This window comes from Heterocephalus glaber, unplaced genomic scaffold, assembly GCF_053883595.1.
Source record: "Heterocephalus glaber isolate CG9 unplaced genomic scaffold, H.glaber_assembly_v1.0 deba00000676, whole genome shotgun sequence".
NCBI classification, from domain to species: Eukaryota; Metazoa; Chordata; class Mammalia; order Rodentia; family Bathyergidae; genus Heterocephalus; species Heterocephalus glaber.
In genome coordinates this window covers 13,278,857-13,302,891 of record NW_028258156.1, presented here as the reverse complement: position 1 = coordinate 13,302,891, position 24,035 = coordinate 13,278,857, and the positions used below count along the sequence as shown (strand labels likewise).

The 24,035-nt window shown below is 35.2% G+C and overlaps 1 protein-coding gene and 1 pseudogene across 3 annotated transcripts in view; both read left to right on the top strand.

Annotated features, from left to right (window-relative positions):
• Lrrc72 (leucine rich repeat containing 72) overlaps window positions 1–24,035 on the top strand; it is a 182,232-nt gene that overhangs the window by 130,797 nt on the left and 27,400 nt on the right. The window contains exons 3-5 of one of the 2 annotated variants that reach the window (XM_087206694.1): window positions 2,243–2,324; window positions 2,757–2,878; window positions 3,266–3,376. In XM_087206694.1, coding sequence (XP_087062820.1) covers window positions 3,355–3,376 — 22 coding nt within the window. In that variant the 5' untranslated portion in view covers window positions 2,243–2,324; window positions 2,757–2,878; window positions 3,266–3,354. The remainder of the gene's footprint in view (window positions 1–2,242; window positions 2,325–2,756; window positions 2,879–3,265; window positions 3,377–24,035) is intronic. The other variant, XM_087206695.1, reaches the window with a different exon arrangement.
• Window positions 3,432–20,045, top strand: LOC147829262 (U6 snRNA-associated Sm-like protein LSm8 pseudogene; annotated as a pseudogene). Its single transcript, XR_015449367.1, has one exon. The product of XR_015449367.1 is annotated as a U6 snRNA-associated Sm-like protein LSm8 pseudogene (transcript).

The window sequence follows — 24,035 nt, the reverse complement described above, 5'->3', positions numbered from 1 at the left end:
ATCCCAATAATCATGATTCCAGGATGTCAGTGATTTTGGGGAAGCTATGATTGTATAGCCAAGATGAAACTGTCAAGTTTAGTAATGTTCTTCTCACATTGATGAGTAATGTAAGAGAAATTAGCCTCAACCAATTAATAATGTTCTATTTGTGGGTGGCCAGCAGATAACTAGAAAAGAGATAAAAAGGTTATGATTTCCACCGGTCTTCTTTTCCTACCCTGGCGTCAAGTGTGGTTATTATTAGAGCAGGGAGTGGTGAGAGGAGAAACATAAGGTACTGAATTGCTGCCAGGAGACCAAGAGGAAAAGTAAAAAGGCACAAAAAGCCACTGGAGACTCTTCCCTTCTTGCTCTGAATGATTTTTCCTACCTTGGGAAAACATGGCTCTTCCCAGGCCTTAATGAAAGCCATGGTAAAATTATTGGTGGTTCTGCCAAATGAGTACCGACATAATTTGATGAAGATGAGTCTGTGGAATGATGAGGTGAATGATGTGTACACCCTTTATAGCATCATGATCTGTGAATGTTATTAATATTAAAAGAAATTAAAGAAAATTTACCAAAGAAATCAATGTTCAAGCTTTGGATACAACCTGATGTGGCATTTATGGGGTAGGAGGAGATTAAATAAAATTTCTAATAAATTCTCACTGTCAGATGGGCTGGCATCTATTTAACCAAGTCTTCTCAATGATAAAAACATTTCTATTTAGGTAATAATAATAGTTTCTATGATAAGCTTTAGAAAAACAAATTTTAATCGTAAGCATATCTTGTTGTATATGTAAGTATTTGACCAGTAACTATTTCATGAGACTCTTCCCTAGCTAGATCCTACATTAAATAGTAAAGACAACAATTTTATTTTTAACTTTTCTGCTTCTCTTACAACATAGCTACCTGACCTATAGCATGTCTCATAATTTAAACAAAGATGTGAAATTTTATCAAGAGTATAGAGTTAATATACTTTAAATGAGGTTCTCTGTGGGATAACAGAAAGATTTCTGGCATTGAATATCCATATATATATACATTATATATGTATAATATATATGGATATTCTTAACAGTTCATTTGAGAAATTTTTAAGAGAGTACTTTTGATTATTTCTAGTTTATACACACTGAATTTTAAATCAAATCATGAAAGTTAAGATGTAACTTCACCATATTGTTAGGAGAGCAGGGAAGTGGAAAGGATAAGATACTGGAAAAATAGAGTTTCTTTCTTAAGAAGATGCAAGACTGAGGTGATCTAGTGATTGATTGTACAAGTCAAATGGTGAAGTAGGAAAGAAAATGAAGGTTCATGAACACAGGGGATGTCAAGAAAGGTCTTGAGAAAATGATTATCTGCAAAGTAACAGAAATATTTGTGTTATTTTGTGTCTTGTCCTCAAGTTGTGGCTGGTGGCTGGTTGACCTGTTAGCACCAGGGCTCATTGGCAGTGTCACCTCCTTTGTCTTTGGCTAAATTGAGGAGATTTGTGTGCTCGAAGAATAGTGAAATAGAGACCAAGAGATGGTTTAGGGACTAGGGCAAACAAGAGTCCACAATTAGACCATTATTCCCAAGATCTGACTAACAGGGCTAGAGCATGTGGAAGTTCAGAGAAACACAAAAGTGGGTCAAAGGAGAGCAACAAGTCAGTCATGAGCCACAGGGAGGTGAAAGGATGGTTTCAACAAACCTCTAAAATTGTGAAAGTGTACTGTAATGGTCTGCTCAAGCGTGGTTTGGTGTGTCTTGCCACCCTGGGGCTGATCTTTAAACATAATCAGACATGTATCAGGAAGAAAGCACTCATAGGCAAAGGGAAATCATGGCTCATACGGATGCAGAAATGGCTACAGCATTATCTGAGAAGAGCCCTTGGCTAGTGATAATAACACACTAACAGATTAGTGGATGTGTGCACCCAGATCAATGAGACTATATGGAGCAGAACTAGGAGAAACTAGTGGAGCAAAAGGACTAGGCAATATTACAGAGTCTTTGAAAGTGAGATGAAGGAGCCTGGCCTCGATATGGGAAGAGAAGTTTGTTTTAAATTGACTAAAATCATCCTTTTTATCACACAAGTCCTCAAAGACAATCCAGATTAAACACATTGCTCAGTCCAAAAGGTCACAAATAACACCTGCAAAAGTCAAATTTCTATTGTCTTCTTGAAACTGTAAATATATCTGTAACTATTGTAGAAACTATATTATTTTCTAACATTCATTTTCAGCTCCATGGGATAGCATTTTTAACCAGAAACTATTGTCTGACTGAACTATATCTAAACAACAATGCAATATTTGAGATAGAAGGTATGTTTCAAGTTTTCTCAGTTGATTGAATAGTTTTTTAACTAAGTAATAACTTTGAACTATAATAATAGTTTTGATACAAAACAAATATTATGGTAGCCAATTTTAACAATATTTTGAGAGTATTAATAAATATGGAATATTTATAGTCTTAAAAGATATTACTAACTGTAATTTTTACTGATCAAATTCCTGTTTCCTTTCTGAATTAACTTCATATGTCTGTGCGAAGATCTCTAAGCTTATGATTTCAAGCCAGGTATAAAAGTATATAACATGCCATGATTATGAAATGTGAAGGAGTACAGAAAACAACACTTTTATTTCCTATCATGCGTCATGGAATCAAAATGTCAAAATTTTAATGTGCATCATAATTTCATGTACCATCTTCATTCTTGCCAATTAAACTATGATTCAACTTTCTCACAGAATCACCTCACTTTTATTTATGATTAAAAATGCGGGAAAAAGTAAAATGATATAAATATGTGGTTTCCTATTGTATAAAGGAAGTACTTAACTGAGCAATTTGGAGGAAAGCAGTGAATTGGGTGAGTAATTATTCACTTGATTGGCTTTATAAGTTTAAGAAGCATTTGCAAACACACACATGTATTACAAAACCAAACAAAAAGAAGAAAGAAAATGCTCCCTCCAAACTCAAACTTTATTGCTAAAAATAATAATAGTGGGAAAATATTCTACTATTCCTATATTCCCAGATTCCAATCAGATGCTTGAATTCTTACACTTTTTTCTATGCTTAATAATAATCTACAATATCATTAATAGGTATTCCTCCTCTTACCATTCATAATGTAGTCCTTTCTTTAGCCTGTTGAATTAGCATTAAAAATGTTTATTTTCATTTGTCAATGTTAAAAATAAATAATGAACTGAAAAAATCCTTAACATTTTATCATTTTATTTTTTTTCAGGGCTGCATTGCTTGCCTTCCTTGCATATTCTCCTGCTACACCACAATGAGTTAACAAACATTGATGCAACAGTGAAGGAATTAAAGGGAATGCTGAATCTGAAAACCCTAAGTATCAGCTTGCATTTTTATATGACCATAAATTAAAATAGAAATAACACAAGACATTTTTCTTTTTGTGAAATTTAAGATTAGTGGAGCAGTGTTTATAATTAAAATAACAAAACATAACTAGATTTTTAAAATTAATTTTATTGGTACATTTTGCATATACAATATAATGACAGTCATCATTGGAAATTTGTACCTTTACATAATCCATCTTGGTTCTTATTTTTTCCCCATTCCCCTGCCCTTCCTTCAACCCCTCCACCCCTCCCTATCTACAAAGACTTTGTTTCCATTTTTTCATTTTCTCATATTAATTCCATTCCTCTTTCCCTTCCGCTACCCCTCCCACTTCCCCTCCCCTTTACACCTTATCTTCCTATTTCACACCATCAATTATATGTTTTAGTCCTTATTTACACTTTCAGTTTCTCAAACTAGAGAAACTATTCGGTATTTACACATGTGTGTGCTATTTATTTCACTTAAGAGTATCGCCTCAATGTGCATCCATTTAGCTATAAATGTCTCTAGTTCCTTGTTATTTATATCTGAGTAATACACCATTTTATTTTTTTTAAACCCCACATTTTCTTTATCCAATCTCCAGTTGATGGGCATTTGGGTTGCTTCAAGTTTTAGCTATCACGAATTGTGCTGCTATGAACATGGGTGCACATATATCACTGTGGTATGATTCTTTTAATTCTTTTGGGAAGATTCCCAGCAGGCGAATAGCTGGGTCAAAAGGGACTTCCAGTCCTAGTTCTTTGAGGTATCTCCATACTGATTTCCACAGTGGTTGCACCAGCCTGCACTCCCACCAGTGGTGGAGCAGGGTTCCTCTTTCCCCACAGCCCCACCAGCATTTGTTATTGGTTGATTTCTTGATAGCAGCCATTCTTTCTGGGGTGAGGTGGAATCTCAGTGTTGGTTTAATTTGCATCTCTCCAATGACCAGTGATGTTGAAAATTTTTTCATATGTTTATTTGCTGCTTTTATTTCTTTGTCTGAGAAATGTCTGTTCATTTCAGATGCCCATTTTTGGATTGGGTCTTTAAATTGGGGAGGTCTGATTTTTTAAGTTCCTTATAGATTCTAGATAGTAAACCTTTGTCTGAGGGATAGCTGAAGAAAATTTTTTTCCACATTGTGGGTTGTCTTTTCACTCTGTTAGTGGTTTCTCTTGCTGTGCAGAAGCCTTTTAATAAGAAGAGATCCCACTTGTTGATTGTTTGTGCTAGTTCACGGGCAACTGAGGTTTTGTTCATAAAATCTTTTCCTACACCAATGTCTTCAAGAGTTCTACCTAACTTCTCTTCCAGCCGGTTTAGTGTTTCTGTTTTAATATTTAGATCTTTAATCCATTTTGATTTTAGTTTAGTGCATGGTGAGAGACATAGGTCTAGTTTTAATCTTTGGCAAGTTGAAACCCAATTTTTCCAGCACCATTTATTAAAGAGGCTATCTTTCGTCCAGTGAGGGTGTTTGGCTCCTCTATCGAAGATGAGATGGCTGAGTGTGTCTGGAGTTGTTTCTGCATCTTCTAATCTGTTCCACTGGTCCTCAGGTCTGTTTCTTTGACAGTACCATGCTGTTTTTATCACAGTAGTTTTATAGTAGAGTTTCAAGTTGGGGATTGTTATACCCCCTACTTTATCTTTATTGCTTAAATTGCTTTTGCTATTCTAGGTCTCTTCTTGTTCAAAATGAATTTTTGGATTGTTTTCTCCCGGTCTGCGAAGTATGCTGCAGGGATTTCGATTGGGATTGCTTTGAATCTATGTAGCAGTTTTGTAAGTATGGCCATTTTCACTATGTTGATACTTCCTACACAGGAGCAAGGGATGTCTTTCCATTTTCTGATATCATCTTCAATTTCTTTTTTCAGAGTGCTATAGTTTTCAGAGTAGAGGTCTTTTATTTCTTTTGTTAAGTTGATTCCTTGATAGTTCCATTTTTTGGTGCTATTGTGAAAGGAATTGATTGCCCCATTTCTCTTTCAGTGAGTCTGTTTTTGGTGTGCAGGAAAGCTATTAATTTTTGTGTGTTGACCTTGTATCCAGCTACTTTACTGAATTTGGTTATTAAGTCTAGAAGTCTATTGGTGGAGTTCTTGGGGTCTTCTATGTAGAGTATCATGTCATCTGCAAATAATGACAATTTGACTTCTTCATTTCCTATCTTTATTCCTTTTATTTCTTTCTCTTGTCTAATTGCTGTGGCTGATGTTTCCAGAACTATATTGAACAAGAGTGGTGATAGTGGACATCCTTGTCTTGTTCCTGATTTTAGTGTGAAGGATTTCAGTTTTTGACCATTTAGTATGACATTGGCTGTTGGTTTTTCATAGATGGTTTTTATCAGATTGAGGTAGAGAACATCTATTCCAATTTTTCATAGAGTTTTTATCATAAATGCATGTTAGATTTTGTCAAATGATTTTTTTGCATCTATTGAGATGGTCATATGGTTTCTGTCCTTGGTCTATTGATAGAGTGTATTACATTTATTGATTTGTGTACGTTGAACCATCCCTGCATCCCTGGGATGAATCCTACTTGGTCAGGTTGTATGATCTTCTTGATGATCTTCTGCATTCTATTTGCCAGTATCTTATTGAGGATTTTTGCATCTATGTTCATTATCTATGTTCATTAGTGAGATTGGCTCTTTTTTGGTTGGGTCTTTCTCTGCTTTGGGGATCAAAGTGATGCTTGCTTCCAGGAGTGAATTCAGGAGTATTGCTTCCCTTTCAATTTCATTGGAGAGTTTAAACAGTAGTGGCAGTAGTTCCTCTCTAAATGTCTTGTAGAATTCAGCAGTAAAGCCATCAGGACCCAGGATTTTCTTAGTTGGGAAGTTTTTGATTACATTTTCAATTTCATTGATTGATATTGGGTCATTTGGAAATTTTAGGTCATCTTCGCTCAACTTTGGTAATTTACACATATGTAGGAATCTGTCCATTCCTTCTGTGTTGTCCGTCTTATTGGGTTATATGTTCTTGAAGTAGGTATTGATGATCCTCTGGATTTCTGCTGGGTCCATTGTAATTTCATCCTTTTCATTCCTAATTGCATGGAATTAGGCCTTTTCTTTCCTTTTTCTAAGGTTGGCTAAGTGTTTGTCAATTTTGTTTATTCTTTCGAAGAACCAACTCTTGGCTTCATTGATTTTTTTGTATTGTTCTCTCACTCTCCATTGCATTGATTTCTGCTCTGATCTTTATAATTTCCTCCCTTGTATGAGCTTTGGGTTTGTCCTGTTCTTCTCTTTCTAGAAGCTAGAGGTTCAGCATCAGGTTGTTTAATTGGGATCGTTCTGTTTTCCTAATATGAGTATTCACTGCTATGAATTTCCCTTGTAAGACTGCTTTCATTATGTCCCATAGATTCTGATATGTTGTATTGTCATTGTCATTTAACTGAAGGAACTACCTGATTTCTTCTTTAGTTTCCTCTGTGACCCATTGGTTAGTCAGAAGTGTATTGTGCAGTTTCCATGTGTTTATGAAATTCTTGCAGTTTCTTTTGGTATTGATCTCCAATTTCATCTCACTATGGTCTGATAATATACAGGGAATAACTTCAATTCCTTTGGACTTACTTAAACATGTTGTATGAGTGAGTATGTGGTCTATTTTGGAGAACGACCTGTGTGCAGCTGAAAAGAATGTGAATTCTAGGCTGAGGATTTAGCCCAGTGGTTTTGCCACCTGCTGCACAAGCGCAAGGACCCAAGTTCAATCCCCAGTACCAAAAGAAAAAGAATGTGTATTCTAATTATGTGGGGTGGAACATTATGTGAACATCTGTTAAGTTCAATTGTTCAAGAGTTGGATTGATTTCTAGTATTTCCTTGTTAGTTTTTTGTCTAGTTGATCTATTTATTTGTGACAGTGGGGTATTGAGGTCCCCCACTACTATTGTATTAGTGCTTAGCTGATTTTTCATGTCCATTAGTATTTGTTTTATATAGTTGGGTGCACTAGCGTTTGGTGCATAGATATTTATGATTGTCATCTCTTCCTCTTGGGTTGTTCCCTTTACAAAGATGTGTCCTTTTTTGTCTCTGTTAATCAGTGATGGTTTGAAAACCACTTGATCTGCAAAGAGGATAGCTATTCCTGCTTTTCTTCAGGTTCATGTCACATGGAGTATTGTTTTCCACTCTTTAACTTTCAGTCTATGAGTTTCTTTTTTAATTCAGTGTGTTTCTTGTATGCAGCATATTGTTGGACCTTGATTCTTACTTAATCCATTCTGCCAGTCTATTTCTGTTGATTGGTAAATTGAGACCATTAACATTGATGGCTATAACTGATATGTATTGGCTTATCATTGTCATGACTTTTTCTTTTTGTTGGATTCTCCCCCCTTACATTTAATTTCTTGTCATGCCTGACTGATTCACTCTGCTGGGCTTCCTGGGGTTGTGATATTTGTTATCTTTTCCTAGGATTTTGTCTGAAATTTTTTGGAGTGCTGGTTTGGTATTCATGAAGTTCCTAAGGTGCTCTTTGTCATGAAAGTACCTTATTTCTCCATCAATTTTGAAAGATAGTTTTGCATGGTACATCAATCTATATTGGAGATTGTTTTCCTTTAGGGCTTGAAATACATCACTCCACACTCTTCTGGACTAGTGGGTTTGTGTTGAGAAGTCTGCTGTGATTCTGATGGGCTTTCCTTTGTATGTGATTTGTTTCTTTTCTCTAACTGCTTGTAGGATTTTGTTCTTCTGTTGGGTTTCTTGAATCTTCACTATTATATGCCAGTGTGTAGATTTTTTTTGTTCAAGGCTAGTTGAAGTCCTATATGCCTCACTTATCTGTATTTTAAGTTCTTTCCCCCTATTTGTGAAGTTTTCTGCCATTACTTCTGTGAACAGTTTTTTTTATGTTGTCTGCACTCTCTCTTGTTTCTTCATTGACTCTGATCAGTCTGATATTATTCTTTGCATCATCTGCAGTTGCTGAATTGATTTCTCATGGTGCCTTACTATTTTAAAGAAATTTTTCTCTTCCTGGTCACTAATTGAAATCTTGTCTTCTATATCTGAAATTCTATCCTCACATTGGCTCATTCTGCTGCATAAACTTCAATGGAGTTTTTAATCTCCTGGAAATCTGTTTGCATCTATTTTATGGATTCCATTTGTTTCCTATCTTGGGATTCCATCATGTTCCTCAGCACCTCTATTTTTTTATCTGTGTCCACTCTAGATTTATTAATCATGTCTTGTACTAGTGGCACAATCTCTACTGTTACCTGAGAAATTATTTCTGATTTCATTTTTTTCAGGTCCTCTTTTGTTGCCAGTTCAGGGAGTCCAGGTGGTTGAGTATCAGATTGTTCCATCTCATAGCCCTTTGGGGTTGCCTTAGGTGACCTGGAAGTCTGGTTTTGAGACTTATTTACATGTCGTCTCATTTCACCAGATGCAGCCTGCTGTGCCTTTGTTGAGGTGACTTTTTACTCACCCAGTGGTCTTCAATTCTCAGCAAGCCACTGAGTAGCCTTTACTCTGCTGCTCACTAGTACACCAACTCCTCGGTTCAGAGTGGTGGCCTTCTGGATCCCTGAGCTGATCTGTTGTATGGGTGGGCTTCAGGCTAGGGCCTGTGCGCACTTGGGATGGTATCTAAATGTGCCTCTCCCTGTGGCCCCTATGTAGTGGTTGTCTGGGAGGGTCTTTGACCAGGGGCTGTGCACTCCAGTTCATGTTGTCTGCATAGGCTTCTGGCTAGGGTCTCCATGCACTTATCAATGGTATTGAGGTGAGCATCTGGCTGTTACTTGTGCATCTGTGTAGCTCTTTTCCAGGCAGATCCTTTGCTGTGGCTGATGGTGTGATGGGCCTCTGGTTGAACCTTGTGTGTGCCTTTGCAGTTCTTTTCTGGGAGGGACTTTGGCTTGAGGGTGTGTGCCCCAGCCTCTGGAGTCAGGACAGAGCCATGGCTAGTCCACACAGTTGTGCTGCTCTGGTCCACATAGCTGCTCCTGGGGATCTGTGCACATTTACTGATGGAATGGCAGGCCATGACTAGATTTTATTATTTTTTAAGACATGCTTTTGAAAGAACAGGTAGGAAATAATTGTAAATGATATGGCATAGCAATTGAAAATGACAAAAGTAGAAAAAATGATTTATATGTTTAAATCTGTTTTTTCTTTTATCTGAAAAGTAAGTTTTAACATATATTATATGATGCTACCTGTAGGAGATACCCCAAAGAGGCACATCCAGAGAGACAATAACGCTGAGAAGTAATTTTAGATAGGTTAGTGTTGTCTTAGGAGTTGGGAGACTAGGGAATTGGGAGGGGCTAACTAAAGAGTAAGGGCGTCTGGGCCAGGAATTTAGCTCAGTGGTTCTGCCACCTGCCTTGAAAGCACAAGGTCCTAAGTTTGATCCCCGGTACCAAAAAAAAAAAAAAAAAAAAGTAAGGGCTTCTAAAATGGCCTAAAATTTTTTATGGTGATAAGTTGTACAATTCACTGAATATCATAAAAATGAATGGGTTGTATATTTTAAATGACTGATCCAGTATGTGAAGTATACTAATAAAGCAAATTAATAATCAACAAAAAAGAAAAAGGTTTTAAGCTTTCAATTAAGTGAGCAGAATACTTCATTCCCATGCACTGGGTTACATCTAGTGAGGAACTGCCTCAGTATCAAAAAGAAATCTGTCTGGAAATGGGTATAAAAGATGGATAACATGCCATTCCTACTCTCAGTAAGTTTATCGTCTTGCAGGGTTGCCAATCTTGTACACAACTGCAATATTAGGCAAGTGATTCTAGATGTATCATGGTGAAAGATTCTCAGGTCAATGTGTGTGTTTTTAGACTTTGAAATTTATATGTCATGAAATAGATATTTTTCCTTTATTCATTTTGCCCAAGTCAGTGTTTTGAATATATGTAAACTAGTGTTGAAGGTGAAGTTTTTAATCTGATCAACATATAGAAAGTAAAGTTTTCATGCATTTTCATTGTTATCAGTAACATCTGCTTTATGGAGGAGAAATAACTCATGCTGATAGGTAGATGCTTTAAATCTAAACATTAAATACACACTACATTCATGGCAATTCTGTGATTTGGATATGTGATATGGCCACTTACTGTTAGGAGGTTTTTGCAGCTTTATGATATTTCATAAGAGACTCAGGATTGCCCTTCATATTTATCTACCTCTTGTATGCTGAACAAATGCTTCCAGGATTAAAAGACTACCTGTGCTAGTTCTGGAACTCTTATGTATCTTTATTTTTCTATAAAATAGGCTAATAGCTACCTCAAGATGGCTTGAAACACTGAGATAACTCTATTAAACACTCCCCCCCACTTTTTATTAGCGCATATTGGTCATACAAATTAATAAGTTTCATGGCAGATTGGCACATGCACATAATATAATTTAATTATTCCTCCCCCATCATCTCCTTCACCTTTAGTTTCACATTTTTGGTGGGTCTCAATGTGTATAGTGTATTTGTATCATATTCATACCCTTATACCTCCTTCTCCTTTCCTCTCATGTCTAATTACAGCCTCCTTTCTATCTTGTCATCTTTCTTAGATTTTACATATTAGGTACAACATTATGATGCTTGTCTTCCTGAGCCTGGCTTATTTCACTTAACATGATGATTTCCTCAAACCTCCACTTTTTCTTCAAAGGAAAAAATTTCATTCCTTTTCTGGCTGAGTAATACCCCACTATGTATACACTACATTTGACTCACCTATTAATCTGTTGTTGGGCATCTAGGCTGCTTTTCAGCCTAAAGTATATGTTGCTACAATAATCATTGGTATGCAAGTATCCATATGGTATACTGACTCTAATTCCTTTCAGTACATACCAAGGAGTGGAATGGTAGTTCTGTTTTTTAATTTCTGAAAAAATTCTCTATTGATTTCCATGGTGGATGTGCCAGTTTACATTCTAACCACCAGTGTAGAAGGGTTCCTTTTTCTTCATTTCCTTGACTGTATTTTTTTTTTTTTTTGTAGTCTTGATGATGGCCATTCTGACTAAAGTGAGGGGATCTCAATGTAATTTTGATTTCCATTCCCTAATGGCTAAAGATGTTTAATATTTATATATATTTATTGGCCATTTGTACGTGTTCTGAGAAGTGTCTGTTCAGTTCTTTGGCCAATTTATTGATTAGGCTGTTTGAGTTTTGGGTGTTGTTTTTGACTTCTTTATGTACTCTAGATAATAGTCCTCTGTTTGAAGCATAGAAAGCAAAGATTTTCTCCTATTCTATAGATGATCTCTTTGCTCTGTTGATTGTTTCCCTTGCTGTGCAGAAACTTTTTAATTTGATATGCTCCTTTTTGTTGATTCTTTCTATTATTTCCTGTGCTCTCAGAGATCTATTCAAAAAGTCTTTATCTGAGCATGGTAGTGTATACCTCTAATCCCAGCACTTTGGAGGCTGAGGCAGGAGGATCCCCATGAGCTCAAGGCCAGCTTGTACTACACAGTGAGTTCAAGACCAGCCTGAAATATATAATGAGACCCTGTCTCAAAAAAACAAATAAAAAGTCTTTGCCTATGTTTATAGCTTCAGTTGTTTCCTCTGTGTTTTTTCTTAGGAGTATCAAAGTCTCAGGTCTCATGAGTAGGTCTTTGATCCATTTTGAATTGGTTTTTGTACAGGGTAAGAGATAGAGATCTAGTTTCAACCTATCACAAGTGGCTATCCAGTTTTCCCAGCACCATTTGTTAAAGAGATTGCCTTTTCTCAAATTTATATTTTTAGCTCTTAGTTACAGCATCAGATGCCTGGAATTGTAAGTGTTTGTTTCTGTGTCTTCTAGAGTGTTTCATGGGTGTTTGTGTCTATTTTTATGCTAATACCATGCTGGTTTTGTGACTGTGACTGTGTAGTATAATTTGAAATCACATATTATAATGCCTCCATCCTTGCTTTGGTTGCTTTGGATTCCTCTGGATCTTTGGATCTTTTCTATTTACATATGAATTTGTTTTTCTAGTTCTGTGAAGAATGACACTGGTAATTGGGAAATTGCATTAAATCTGTAGATAGCCTTTGGTAGTATTTAGCCATTTTAACAATAATCACTCTGTTAAACCATGAACACAAGAGGTATTTCCACCTTTTAGTGTTTTCCTCAATTTCTATGTTCAGTGTTCTGAAATTTTCATTGTACAGATCTTCCACCTCTTCAGTAAAATTGATCCATGTGTATTTTATTTTTGAATATTTTCTTGATCACCTAGTCCATTCTTGTTGTATAGAAAAAGCTTTTGATTTTTTAATGCTGATTTCATATCCTGCTACTTTGCTGAAATTATTAACTCTAAAAGTCTTTTGACAGAATCCTTGAGGTCTTCTCAATATAGGAGCATATATTTGTGAAAAGGGATAATTTGATTTCTTCCTTTCCTATTTATATCTCTTTTATTGCTTTATTTTACCTAAGTGCTCCAGCTAAAATTTTGAGAACTCTATTGAATAGGAGTGTAGAGAGTGAACATCTTTACCTTGTTCCTGATTTTAGAGGAAATGCTTTCAGTGTTTCCCTAGTCAGAATGAGTTGGCTGTGGGTTTGTTATATATGGCCTTTACTATACTGAGGAGTTATCCTTCAGTATCTAGTCTCTTCAGAGTTTGTGTCATAAAATGATGTTCAATTTTGTTGAACTCTTCTTCTGCATCAATTGAGATGATCGTGTGATTTTCATTCTTGATTCTGTTTATATGGTGTATTACATTTACTGATTTGTATATGTTGAACCATTCTTGAATCCTTACAGTGAAGCCAACTTAATCATGGTGTGTGAGCTTTTTAATTTGCTCTTGAATTTGGTTTCCAAGTATTTCATTAAATTTTTTTCATCTATATTCATCAAGGATATTGGTCTTTAGATTGTTGTTTTTGTGTCTTTGTCCAGTTTTGGAATTAATATTGAGGCCATAGTTTGCCCAGGTCCTCTGGGCTGAGCAACATGACCTCCGCCTTTGAGAATTACATTAACTGAACTGTTGCTGTTATTACTTCTAATGGCAGAATGATTGTGGGTACACTTAAAGTTTTTGACCAGACCATTAATTTGATTTTGGATGAAAGCCATGGAAGAGTATTCAGCTCTTCACAGGGAGGTGAACAAGTGATACTAGGATTATACATTGTAAGAGGTGACAATGTTGCAGTCATTGGAGAAATTGATGAAGAGACAGATTCTGCACTTGACTTGGGGAATATTTGAGCAGAACCTCTAAGCTCTGTAGCACACTGAGGAAAAACGGCATGCACTAGACATCTGTAAATCTTGTATAGAAACTGTTCTGAGGACGGTGTTCAGAATTTTTATTAACATGTTAATTGTGGATTTTGACTTCATATTGACTCATTGTAATATATAAATCAAAATATTTCTATGTTTTTATTGAAAAAACCTTTTTTGCCTAAATTATAAGTGTGGTAGCTTCATTTTATTTTTCTACTGAATGATACAAAAGTCTAATGACTTTGAAAACTTAAGAAAATCAGTACTTTCTGATATTTTAATATTTGTGGAAAAGTAGTTGAATTTTTGAGTTATAGAAATCATGCAGACAAGTAGTACAAAATACATGTATGTCTTTCCAAGATTTTAAAGGCACCAGAAGGTGATCTTCTGATGATATCTAAACAAATCACTGGAATTTATTCCACAGCCCTTGTGATATTGGTAGTGCCAGTGCTTTTAAAAGTTACTTCCTAGCGCTTAGAGATGTGGGTAAAAATGCATTTGGTTGAGTAAAGAATACCAACAAAGTTTTAATAAATTAGATTAAAAACTAGAATTTGAATATTAAAGATGAGGAAGAGAGGTAGGATTAGTAGAGAAGATAATTTGCAAAACCTTTTGATGAGCAATAAGTTAGATATGAAAGTAATATGAACATGTTACTGAATATGAACATATTACTGAATATGAATATGTTAATACTGAATTTTAACAGTATATTATCTGAAAAATTGATTCCATATAATCTTAAAAGCCATTGTAGTTTTTTACTTTTAAGAATTGGGAAATTTCTAATATCAAAGAGTTTTTCTTGTTTTTCTATGTGGGTAAATAAACCTTAGATTTATATTGGAGCAGTGCTTGCTATTGCCAATAGCTTTCCATGATTGGCTGCTTCCATAAATCTGATTGCAGAGGTAAACTTGGTCTTTTAAAGAATTCTTAGGAACAAGGTTTTAAGGAGTATTTAGATAATCCAGGTTAGTCCACAGAAATTAATAATGAAGAAAATTGAAAAGTAGTTGCATCCTTATAATTCTAACAACATTTAAATAGTTTTTTAATATGAAAGTATTTAAGATAGAGGTTGGCAAATTTTTTCAGTAAATATTTATTAGACAGTAAATATTTTAGACTTTGTAGGCCATGTGGTCTCTGTAGCAGGTACTCACCCGTGCTGCTGTAACAAAAGCAGGGATAGATACAAATACATGAATAGTCATGGACTATACAGAAATAGTCACAGCTCTTTTGTAGTAAAACTTCATTTGCAAAAACAGGCAGCAGCAGGCTGGATTTGTCCTGAAAGCCATATAGTTTTCTGACTCATGGCTTAAACTACTAGGTCAGTAAGAAGAGAAGCTGCCCACTTTGCATAAATTCTGAAAAGGGCTTTTGGAATGGATCCTTTCATAGTTTAGAGGTGAGTTTCATATACATTTTTAAATATTTAAAACTTTTAAGACATAATTTTGTCTAATAAATAAAACAAGACTTGTAAGGAGAAAGATTTTTTTTCATAGATCATGAAGCACGATTACTTTGAGATAACTTGGTTGATATTCAATGCTCTAATTAGAAGGTTAGCCAGTCAGTATTGGCTATTTATAAATATTGGCTTTGTAGTGTAAGGTTTTAGAATTGATTCAGTAATAAAATGAAAATAATGCAAAGGGGCTAAGGTAAACAAGCTTAGGGACTGAACCAAATATTCTATTTTAATCAATAATGATATTTTAAATTACTAAACTAATTCCAAAAATTTAATGGGAAAACAACATTAGCTCACTAAGAAATACATTCTAACAGTGTAAATGAAGTCGAGTCAGATATTTTTCCAAAATACTTCACATATGAACACAAATTACATGTGAATAAGAAAACATAATCTGGAAATGCATTCCTTATATAATGTGTCCTCATTTAAAAAATTTAAAAAATACCTTAGATGTATTTTCCTGGTGGAAAAATTCCCCAAATAATAATTTTTATGACTTTTTATCAGTGATGTATAGATGAAGTGAATGATAGTATACTGATATACCTTTTTTTTCCTAGATGCACATAACAGACTCAACCAGTTCAAATTAAATTTATATTTTCATGAAAATGGAAGGGAACTACAACCATGAGTGATGACATGATTGATATGTGGTATCAAAGTTTTTATATTCTTTAATGAAATTTTAATTCTATAATCATTAATATTGAGGCCATAGAATGATTTGGAAGCATTCCTTCCTTTACATTTCATGAAATAGTTTGAGAAGAATTTGTGTTGGTTCATCTTTAAAGCTCTGGTGAATTTCAGCAGTGAGCCCATCTGATCCTGGGGTCTTCTTTGTTGGGAGACTTTATTACTGCTTCAGTCTCATTTCTTGTTATTGATCTGTTTATATTTTTATATTCTCTTAGTTCAGTTTTGGTTGGTCATATATGTCTAAAAAATATCCATTTCTATTAGATTCTCTAATTTATTAGCATATAGATTTTCAAGTAGTCTCCATTAGCCCTCTGGATTTCAGTGGTATCTGTTGTAACATCTCCATTTTTTTTTTCTCTAATTGAATTGATTGGGTCATCTCTCTCTCTCTTGTCAAGTTTGACTATGGGTTTGTCAATTTTGTTCTTCTTTTCAAAGAACAAACTGTTTGTTTCAATGACCCTGTATATTATTCTTTTAGTCTCAATCTCATGAATTTCAGCTCTGATCTTTATTATTTCTTTCCTCCTATTGGGTTTGGTTTCAGTTTGTTCTTGTTTTTTCAGAACCTCGAGATGTATCATTAGGTTATTAGAGATCCCTGATTTTTTTATGTAGGCACTCATAGACATAAACTATATTCTTAGACTTGTCATTGCTGTATCCTAGAGATTCTGATATATTTCCATTTTCATTTGATTCTAGGAATTTTTTTATTTCCTTCTAGATTTCTTCAAAGATCCCACTGATCATTCAAAAGTGAGTTGTTCAGTCTCCATGTATTGTAGTTTCTGTGGTTTCTCTTGCTGTCAGTTTCTAGTTTCATTCCATTATGATCTGAAAATATACAAAAAATTGCTTTAATTTTTTGTATTTGTTAAAGCTTGTTGTACGGCCTCAAATACAATCTATTTTGGAGAACATTCCATGAGCTGCCGAGAAGAATGTGTATTCTGTTGCTATTAGATAGAATGTTTTGTAGACATTAGTTAAATCCATTTGATTTGTGGTGTAGTTTAACTCTGAGGTTTCCTTGTTGATTTTTTTCTTTGAATGACCTATGTATTTGTGTGGTTGGAGTATTGAAGTCACCCACTATCATTATATTCAGATATACACGTACTTTATGTTGAGTAGTGTTTGTTTTATGAAGTTGGGTGCACCGATGTTGCATGCACATATATATATATATATATATATATATATACAATTGTTATCTTATTGGTGGATTGTTCTTTTTATCAATATATAGTAATTTTACCAATTTATGGCCTTCTTTGCTTCATATGACTAATTTTGTCTTGAAATCAGCTTTGTCAGACATGAGTATAGCTGCTCCTGTTTGCTTTTGAGTTCCATTTGCATGGAATTTTTTTTCTTCATCCTTTTATTTTCAGTCTGTATGTCTTAGCTAATGAAGTGTCTTTCTTGCAAGCAGCAGAGAGTTGGGTCTTTTAAAAAATCCAATCTGCCAATCTGTCTTATAATTAGAGAATTAAGATCATTCACATTCACAATTATTGTAGAAAAATATGTACTAATTCCTGTCATTTTGTTGTTTTTCTGATGTTTGATTCTTTCCTAATTCTCAATAGCTTGTCTACTGCTCTTTGTGCAGCATTCTTTTAAGTATTTTCTGCAATGCTGGCTTAGTGATCATGAATGTCCTTAGTTTATGCTTTCCTTAGAAGGTCTTTATTTCTCCTTGAATTTTGAAGGACAGTTTTGCTGTTTATAATATTCTAGGTTGGCAGTTACTTTCTTTCAGGGCTTAAAATACATCATTCCATGCTCTCAGGGCCATTAGGGTTTCTGAGGAGAAGTCCAGTAGGTTTGCCTCTATAGTAATTTGGCATTTCTCTCTTGCTGCTTTCAATATTCTTTCCCTTGTCCTGTATTCATGCCATTTTTATTATATACATGGGTAGGTTCTTTCATGTTCATGCTTGTTTGGGGTTCTGAATGACTCCTGTACCTGGACACTCGTATCTTTCCCAAGATTTCAGAAGTTTTCTGTTATTTATAAAATAGAATTTCTATGACATCAGTCTGCTCTTTGGCACCCTCTTTTACACCAAAAATTCATAAGTTTGAATGTCCCAAAATTCTTGGATATTTTGTTCGTAATTTGTGGGGAGCTCTGTCTTAATGTCTGTAAATAGTAGTTTCTCAAGCCCATCTTCAGGCCCTTAAATTCTTCTGTTTGGTTTTGTTGCTGAGGCTTTCCATTGAGTTTCTTGTTTGACTTATTATACTTTACATTTCCAGGATTTCTGTTCAGTTCTTCAAAATCTCTCCTTGTTGAATTGCTCCCTCATATTCTACATTGTCTTCCTTATTTCATTCAACTTTATTTGTATGTTCTTTGAAGTCAGTAATCATTTTATAAATTAGTCTTTTGAATTTTTTGTCTGACATTTCATCTACTTTGATATTTTTGCAGTTGCTAATGAATTACAAATATTTGGAGGCATTATGTTCCCTTGTTTTTCATAATTCTTGTGCTTCTATATTGAGATTTGTGTATCTATTGGGATGGCTATCTCTCCCACTTTTATTTGAGGATGAACTTATTGTCCAGCCTTTTTGAGGGAGGCTTGATCCCTGGCACCACTCAGAAAGAAGAAAATGAGTCACGATAATTTCAGTGATACAATAGGAAACCATATATTAAAATACAGAAAAAAAGACCTAAAATTAATAACTTTGCCACCATTAACAATAGAAGTTAGCAACAATAATATAGACTCAAAGACAATCAAACTTTGAATATTGTAAAAACCAATTAAAAGCAAAAACTATGCCATCATTAATAATACAAGAGATTGCAATAATAATAGAAACACAAAGGCAAATTAGATCTTGATAAACAATAAAGATCTACTAAAATAAACAACTGTATCACCATTACTGCTACAATACAAAAGAAATGAGCAATAATAGCATAGAGTAAACTAAATAGCTAAAAAGAAAAAGAAAAGAAGATCAAAAACGGGAAAAAAAGGAAATGAATCCAAAAAGTTCTTCCATATTGAAGTGTTTGGGTGAAGAGTTTTTTCCATGTCCTGTAGGATTAGAATCTAAAAGAGAGGGACAGGGATTATGAGTAAAAACTTGGAACTGTTGTGCTTCTGCACCTTCTTTTTGCTGTGTGAATGCTGAGTTCTACCCCACCTTTCCCACTGGGCAGGGTCAGTCAATGGTATGTTGTCTGCCTCAGTGCTATAGGCACTGCAGTTGATTTCTTCTCCAACACTAGCTTGCCATGCAGAAGGAGTCATCTTCAGTGTAAAACCCGGCACTGATTGCAGATTTCCACAGCCATGGGTTTTCCTTGGGACTAGCACTACTGGGCTGTTATTTATCACTGGAGCTACTGGTCCTCTCCAGTCTGACATTGTGCTTGAGATAGGTCCTCCTTCTTAGAACCTGGAGTTAGTGTTCCAGATTGCTTCATTCTTTTCTCTGCATTATCTTCAATATCTTCATGACTTTTAGCTTTCCTGTTAGCTCTTTCTTGATTCTCAGAACTCTTCTTCTCTTTCTCTTTGTTAAATTGTCATCCAGGAGTCCCCATTCCAGAGAGGCTATGATCTGCTACTGGCTTCTACTCTCCTCTCCCATCTTAATTGTTCCTAAAGCAACTGTAAAACACTTTGTAAGAAAACATTTCTCTCTCTCTTTTTTTAATTCATTAAGTTTATTGGTACATTTTAGGTATACAATATGATGACATTCATCACTGGGAATTTGTACCTTTATATGATGTATCTTGGTTCTTACTTTTTCGCCATTCCCCTGTCCTCCCTTCAACCCCTCCACCCCTCCCTATTTACAAAAACTTTGTTTCCATTTTTTCCTTTTGTCATATTTATTCCCTTCCCCTACCCCTCCCACTTCTCCTAAAAAAAATAAAAGGAAAAGAAGAAAAGGAAAAGAAAAAAGAAAACATTTCTCAGGGGAACAAGATACTGAAGGAGGAAAGGGAAGAGAACATAAAGAGAATTGAGATGTGTTATATACCTGTACTAACTCCACACAAGACTATAATAATGCACTGCAAATATATACTAATAAAAATTAAAATTTTAGAAAATTATAAATGAGGAAAGAATAGAAAAAATATTAAAACCTTCTTAATCTCATTTTCCAGTTATATCCACTCTAAACACTTTCATGTATTTTATTCATTTGGCTAAGCAGATATATGCAAACTATATCTGTAAATTTTATTTTAAAAATTACTCACCATTAATGTTATTTTGAGGTAACAAAAATTAAAATGTATTGTGTATTATTATATAAATAAAATAATGAATTAAGAAGTTGCTTACAGTCCAGAAAGTCTACTAAATAGCAAATGGACTAAATTTTTAAATGATATTGTAAACAATAATCATTATAGTAATATGTTTGAATGTCCTTTTGTTGAGAAAAAAATTTTATAGTCTCATTTAAATCTTTATAGTAATCCTAGGATATGAGTAGAACCATTCCTTCTTTAGTACTAGAAATGCAAGACCAAGATTTACCCAAACTAACAAAGAATATCAAAACTTAAATTCATGTCTTGTTTCATTTATCATTTACTCATTGTCAATAAATATCTATAACTTTTCATTCACTCAATAAATATTTATCACACATTACTCTGTGATACTCTACTGTATAGTAGAACCCAAAGCTGAACAAGAAAAGTCCAATCTGGACCTTTATGGGGCTTACAGCTTTAGGGGCTTACAATCTAAGGATGTTTTAGAGAGTTAAAGCGTCTATTTGAACAATTTGCTACATGTTAAAACTCAACAATTTAAGCAAACTTTGTTATAAAACAATAATCAGAGAGTAGTAAGCAAGGTTGGCCCAATAGTGGCAAACAGGGTTATGCCCTGAAACAAGGTACCTGGTCCAGCTCTGAGTAGACCCTGCCCTAACAGTCAAGGGTAGATGTGAGCACAGAATTTTGTCAGGCCTGGGGATGAGGCAAAATGCCTTGCCATTCTTTGAAGTCCATCTTAGTAACATGGCATCTGTATTATTACTTATCATGACCATTATAGTGACATCTACTTAAAACCATGGTGATGTAATTCAAGTTGTAACTATAATTCTTCCATTAGAGGATCCTGTCACAGGCTGACTGTTTTGAAATAGAGAAAAATGTTATGTCCAATAACCAGAAAAAAAGAAAAGCATCTTCTGCAGATTTTTGGTAGTGAGGTTTTACAACTTGATCAAATGTAACCAATTTGGTTAAAGATATTATACAGAAAAAAGTTTACATTTACTTGACTACCAGCATTATTTGTATAGTAATGTCCTCAGATTGAGTTTCTGTGAGCCTCATTTCCAATCACAGGTTAGATTCAGCTCATTAACTAAAATGAGAAACCCATGCATTTTCAAATGTTGTTATAATTTGTGTATTTTCAAGTTGTAAAACCGTATAAAAATCGAAAGCGTTATTATTATTCCACTCCAATTACAAGTTCTTCAGAGGGTGAGAAAATCGCCTGGGGGGTAAGCTCTAATCCACTGCAGCATTGCACCCTGCGCTGGCATTTATGAGGAGAACTGCCAAGAGATTGCCCAGGAGACACATGGGTAGGTGCTTCAGGGAGGCCCAAACCCAGCGACAGAGTGTGAGGTCCTGCTAACTGGAATGCCCAGGCATTCAACGCCCTACCTCGTCTCTCCAGGAGGTCCACCTTTTCACACCCTCCCTCCTGCTCCCTGCTTCTTTTCCATCCCTCCTCCAAACTCAAAATCAGAATCCATGCATATCAAAGACTCAGTCTACATTCTACAGTTGGTGACTTCACTCACCTCAGTCTTCCCTGCCTTTCTGAGCGCTACGGGAAGAAACACCACCAACAAAACACTTGACCCATTCCCCTGGTCTTGAACCTTATTCTCCTCATTTCACTCAGATTTTTTCTATATTTCATGAAGCTCCTCGATAGGAAAGTGTCCTTAGATCCCTAGATTTTGTAATTGTTAAGGCCTGCTTCCTAGTGGAGCTTTCAGCACTCACCCCTGAAATTGAGGTTCCCTCTTTTAGGAGAGGGTTTCCCTGTTCCCACAGGAATTGCTCTTGTTGGAATTCTCTTCTCTTACTGTCACCAGTGGCCCCAGCCCCTGCTGGTGACAATAAAAGGCAGGGGTGAAGCAGAATGCTGGGGCACAGAGAAGGATCATGATCTCAAGGGACTTCATTTGAGCCTCTCCCTCTAAGGCCCATCAAAGTGAGAACACTTCTTCCAACTACAGAGCAATTCATCACATAAAAATAATCAGCAAGGTTATTTACTCATTAGCTCAAAGTTAAAAGGTTTTGATCCTTCCACTCTCTTCACCTTCTGCTTTGTTTTCCTTTGAAAAATCAAAGGTGATTTCCATGCTTAGTAAAAGCATGTGTTGTATGGTGGCTCATAGGTTTCAGTTAAAATGAGATGGTGCTAACAATGGAGTCACTGACCCATATAAGTAATATTGGCCCAGAACTTTGAAATCTAGATGTCTGATTGTGGACAGCTGAGCTTCTTTTCACGGGCTGTTTTGTACAGGCTTCCCCTCTATTAAAATGGATACATTAATCCTTTATTAATCACATCAACTTTCCTCAGAGGTGCCTTAAGAACATTTGGGTCCATTTAAATAATGATTTTAAAGTCAAGCTTTAAAAGTTTCAAAAATTAACTGGAGCCAATTATTCAGATGACTGTATCCTTCCTTTCTTCCTTCTTTAATTCCTCTTTCTTTCTTTCTCCTCTTCTCTGTTACTAAGGAGTAACTTCTCACATGTGGCTCATGTAACTCAAGTGTGTGGTAAGGTGGTAGAGACATTTTGATATATTATTAGGTAAATGTAAATTGCTTAGACTCTGAATCCCAAATTAAGATAAGCAAGACAGCGCTGGCGCCACTGAGGTGTACTCTATAAGTAGCCTAGAGGGAAGGTGGATTAAATAGTATTAACCTATTGAAAGTGAAAGTGTAAGCAGTTTTGCTTCAGAGTTTCTAAAAGAATGTGCCCATACATCATAGGGGGCTTTCAGAAGATTCAGAGACAGGAAACTGATTTCATATCTTAGAAACTTAATTTATGGTAATTTCAGTAGCATCCATCCAAAACTCATAAATCCAAAATGTTAAATGTTTACAGTATATAAGGGGGGAGGGTAGACATAAAGACTGCTTCCTTCTAAAATTTAAGAGCAAAGGGGGAAAAATGAAGTATAATAAAGATAAAATGCCTTTCAATTATTTAGTTCAATTTATTTTTTTAAGGTCATGTGAGCAGAGGATGGGCTAGCCCGTCAGTTTTCTGACTTTGTGTCACTCAGATTTTACACTAAGACAAGATGAATGGAGACCCACAACAAGCATATAGAGTTTTCAGTGTGGTAACACTTTGTTCATAAGTCATGTAATGTAAATCTGTTTGGTGCTCTGTTTAACTGAAGCTATGGTTTTAATTTTACATAAAGAACTTACTTAACTAGGAATTCAAAGATATAGCCAAGAAATGAAGTGAAACAGTAATGTTCTGGGAGGGGAAAGACAAGGCGAGGAGTCCACCAAGAGTATCCGCCGTTGCAAAATGTGTGTATATTTTCCACCAATGTCACACGCAAAGGCAGACTTGACTTCCAGCTGCTATAATGCAGTACAGGGTAATGAAGTGTCAGATGTGATTCCCCAAGACGGTAACCACAGAGCAGCCTTCTGCATCAAAACATTTGTGACTTTTTCTTCCCCCTAAGTTCTCATTAAAAGCAATTGTGTTTTGCTTTTATATGCTTCAAGGATGCCCATTACTTTCTCTGGCTCAAACTACAATGCGTGATTCCTGTGGATCTTTTCAAATCTGTCCTTATTACTGGTTTCATATACATCCATTCTATTCCCTGTCCTATAGTTATAATTATTTGTTCCCACTTTGAATTCTGTCTCTTTTAAGAATAAAATTCAAACCGTTCTTGTCATTTAAGAAATCTTGAAAAATTTCTGTTCCATTTTTCCTCTCACTTCCCCCAATACATATGTATTTCCTATTCTTTTAAATGTCTTTGTTGCCCCCAGCTTTACATTTTTTTTATGCCTTTCCTCGGTCTTATAACTTTTGTTTGTTATACACCAGGTATCTTCCATTGCCTGCTTTATGTCCCTTT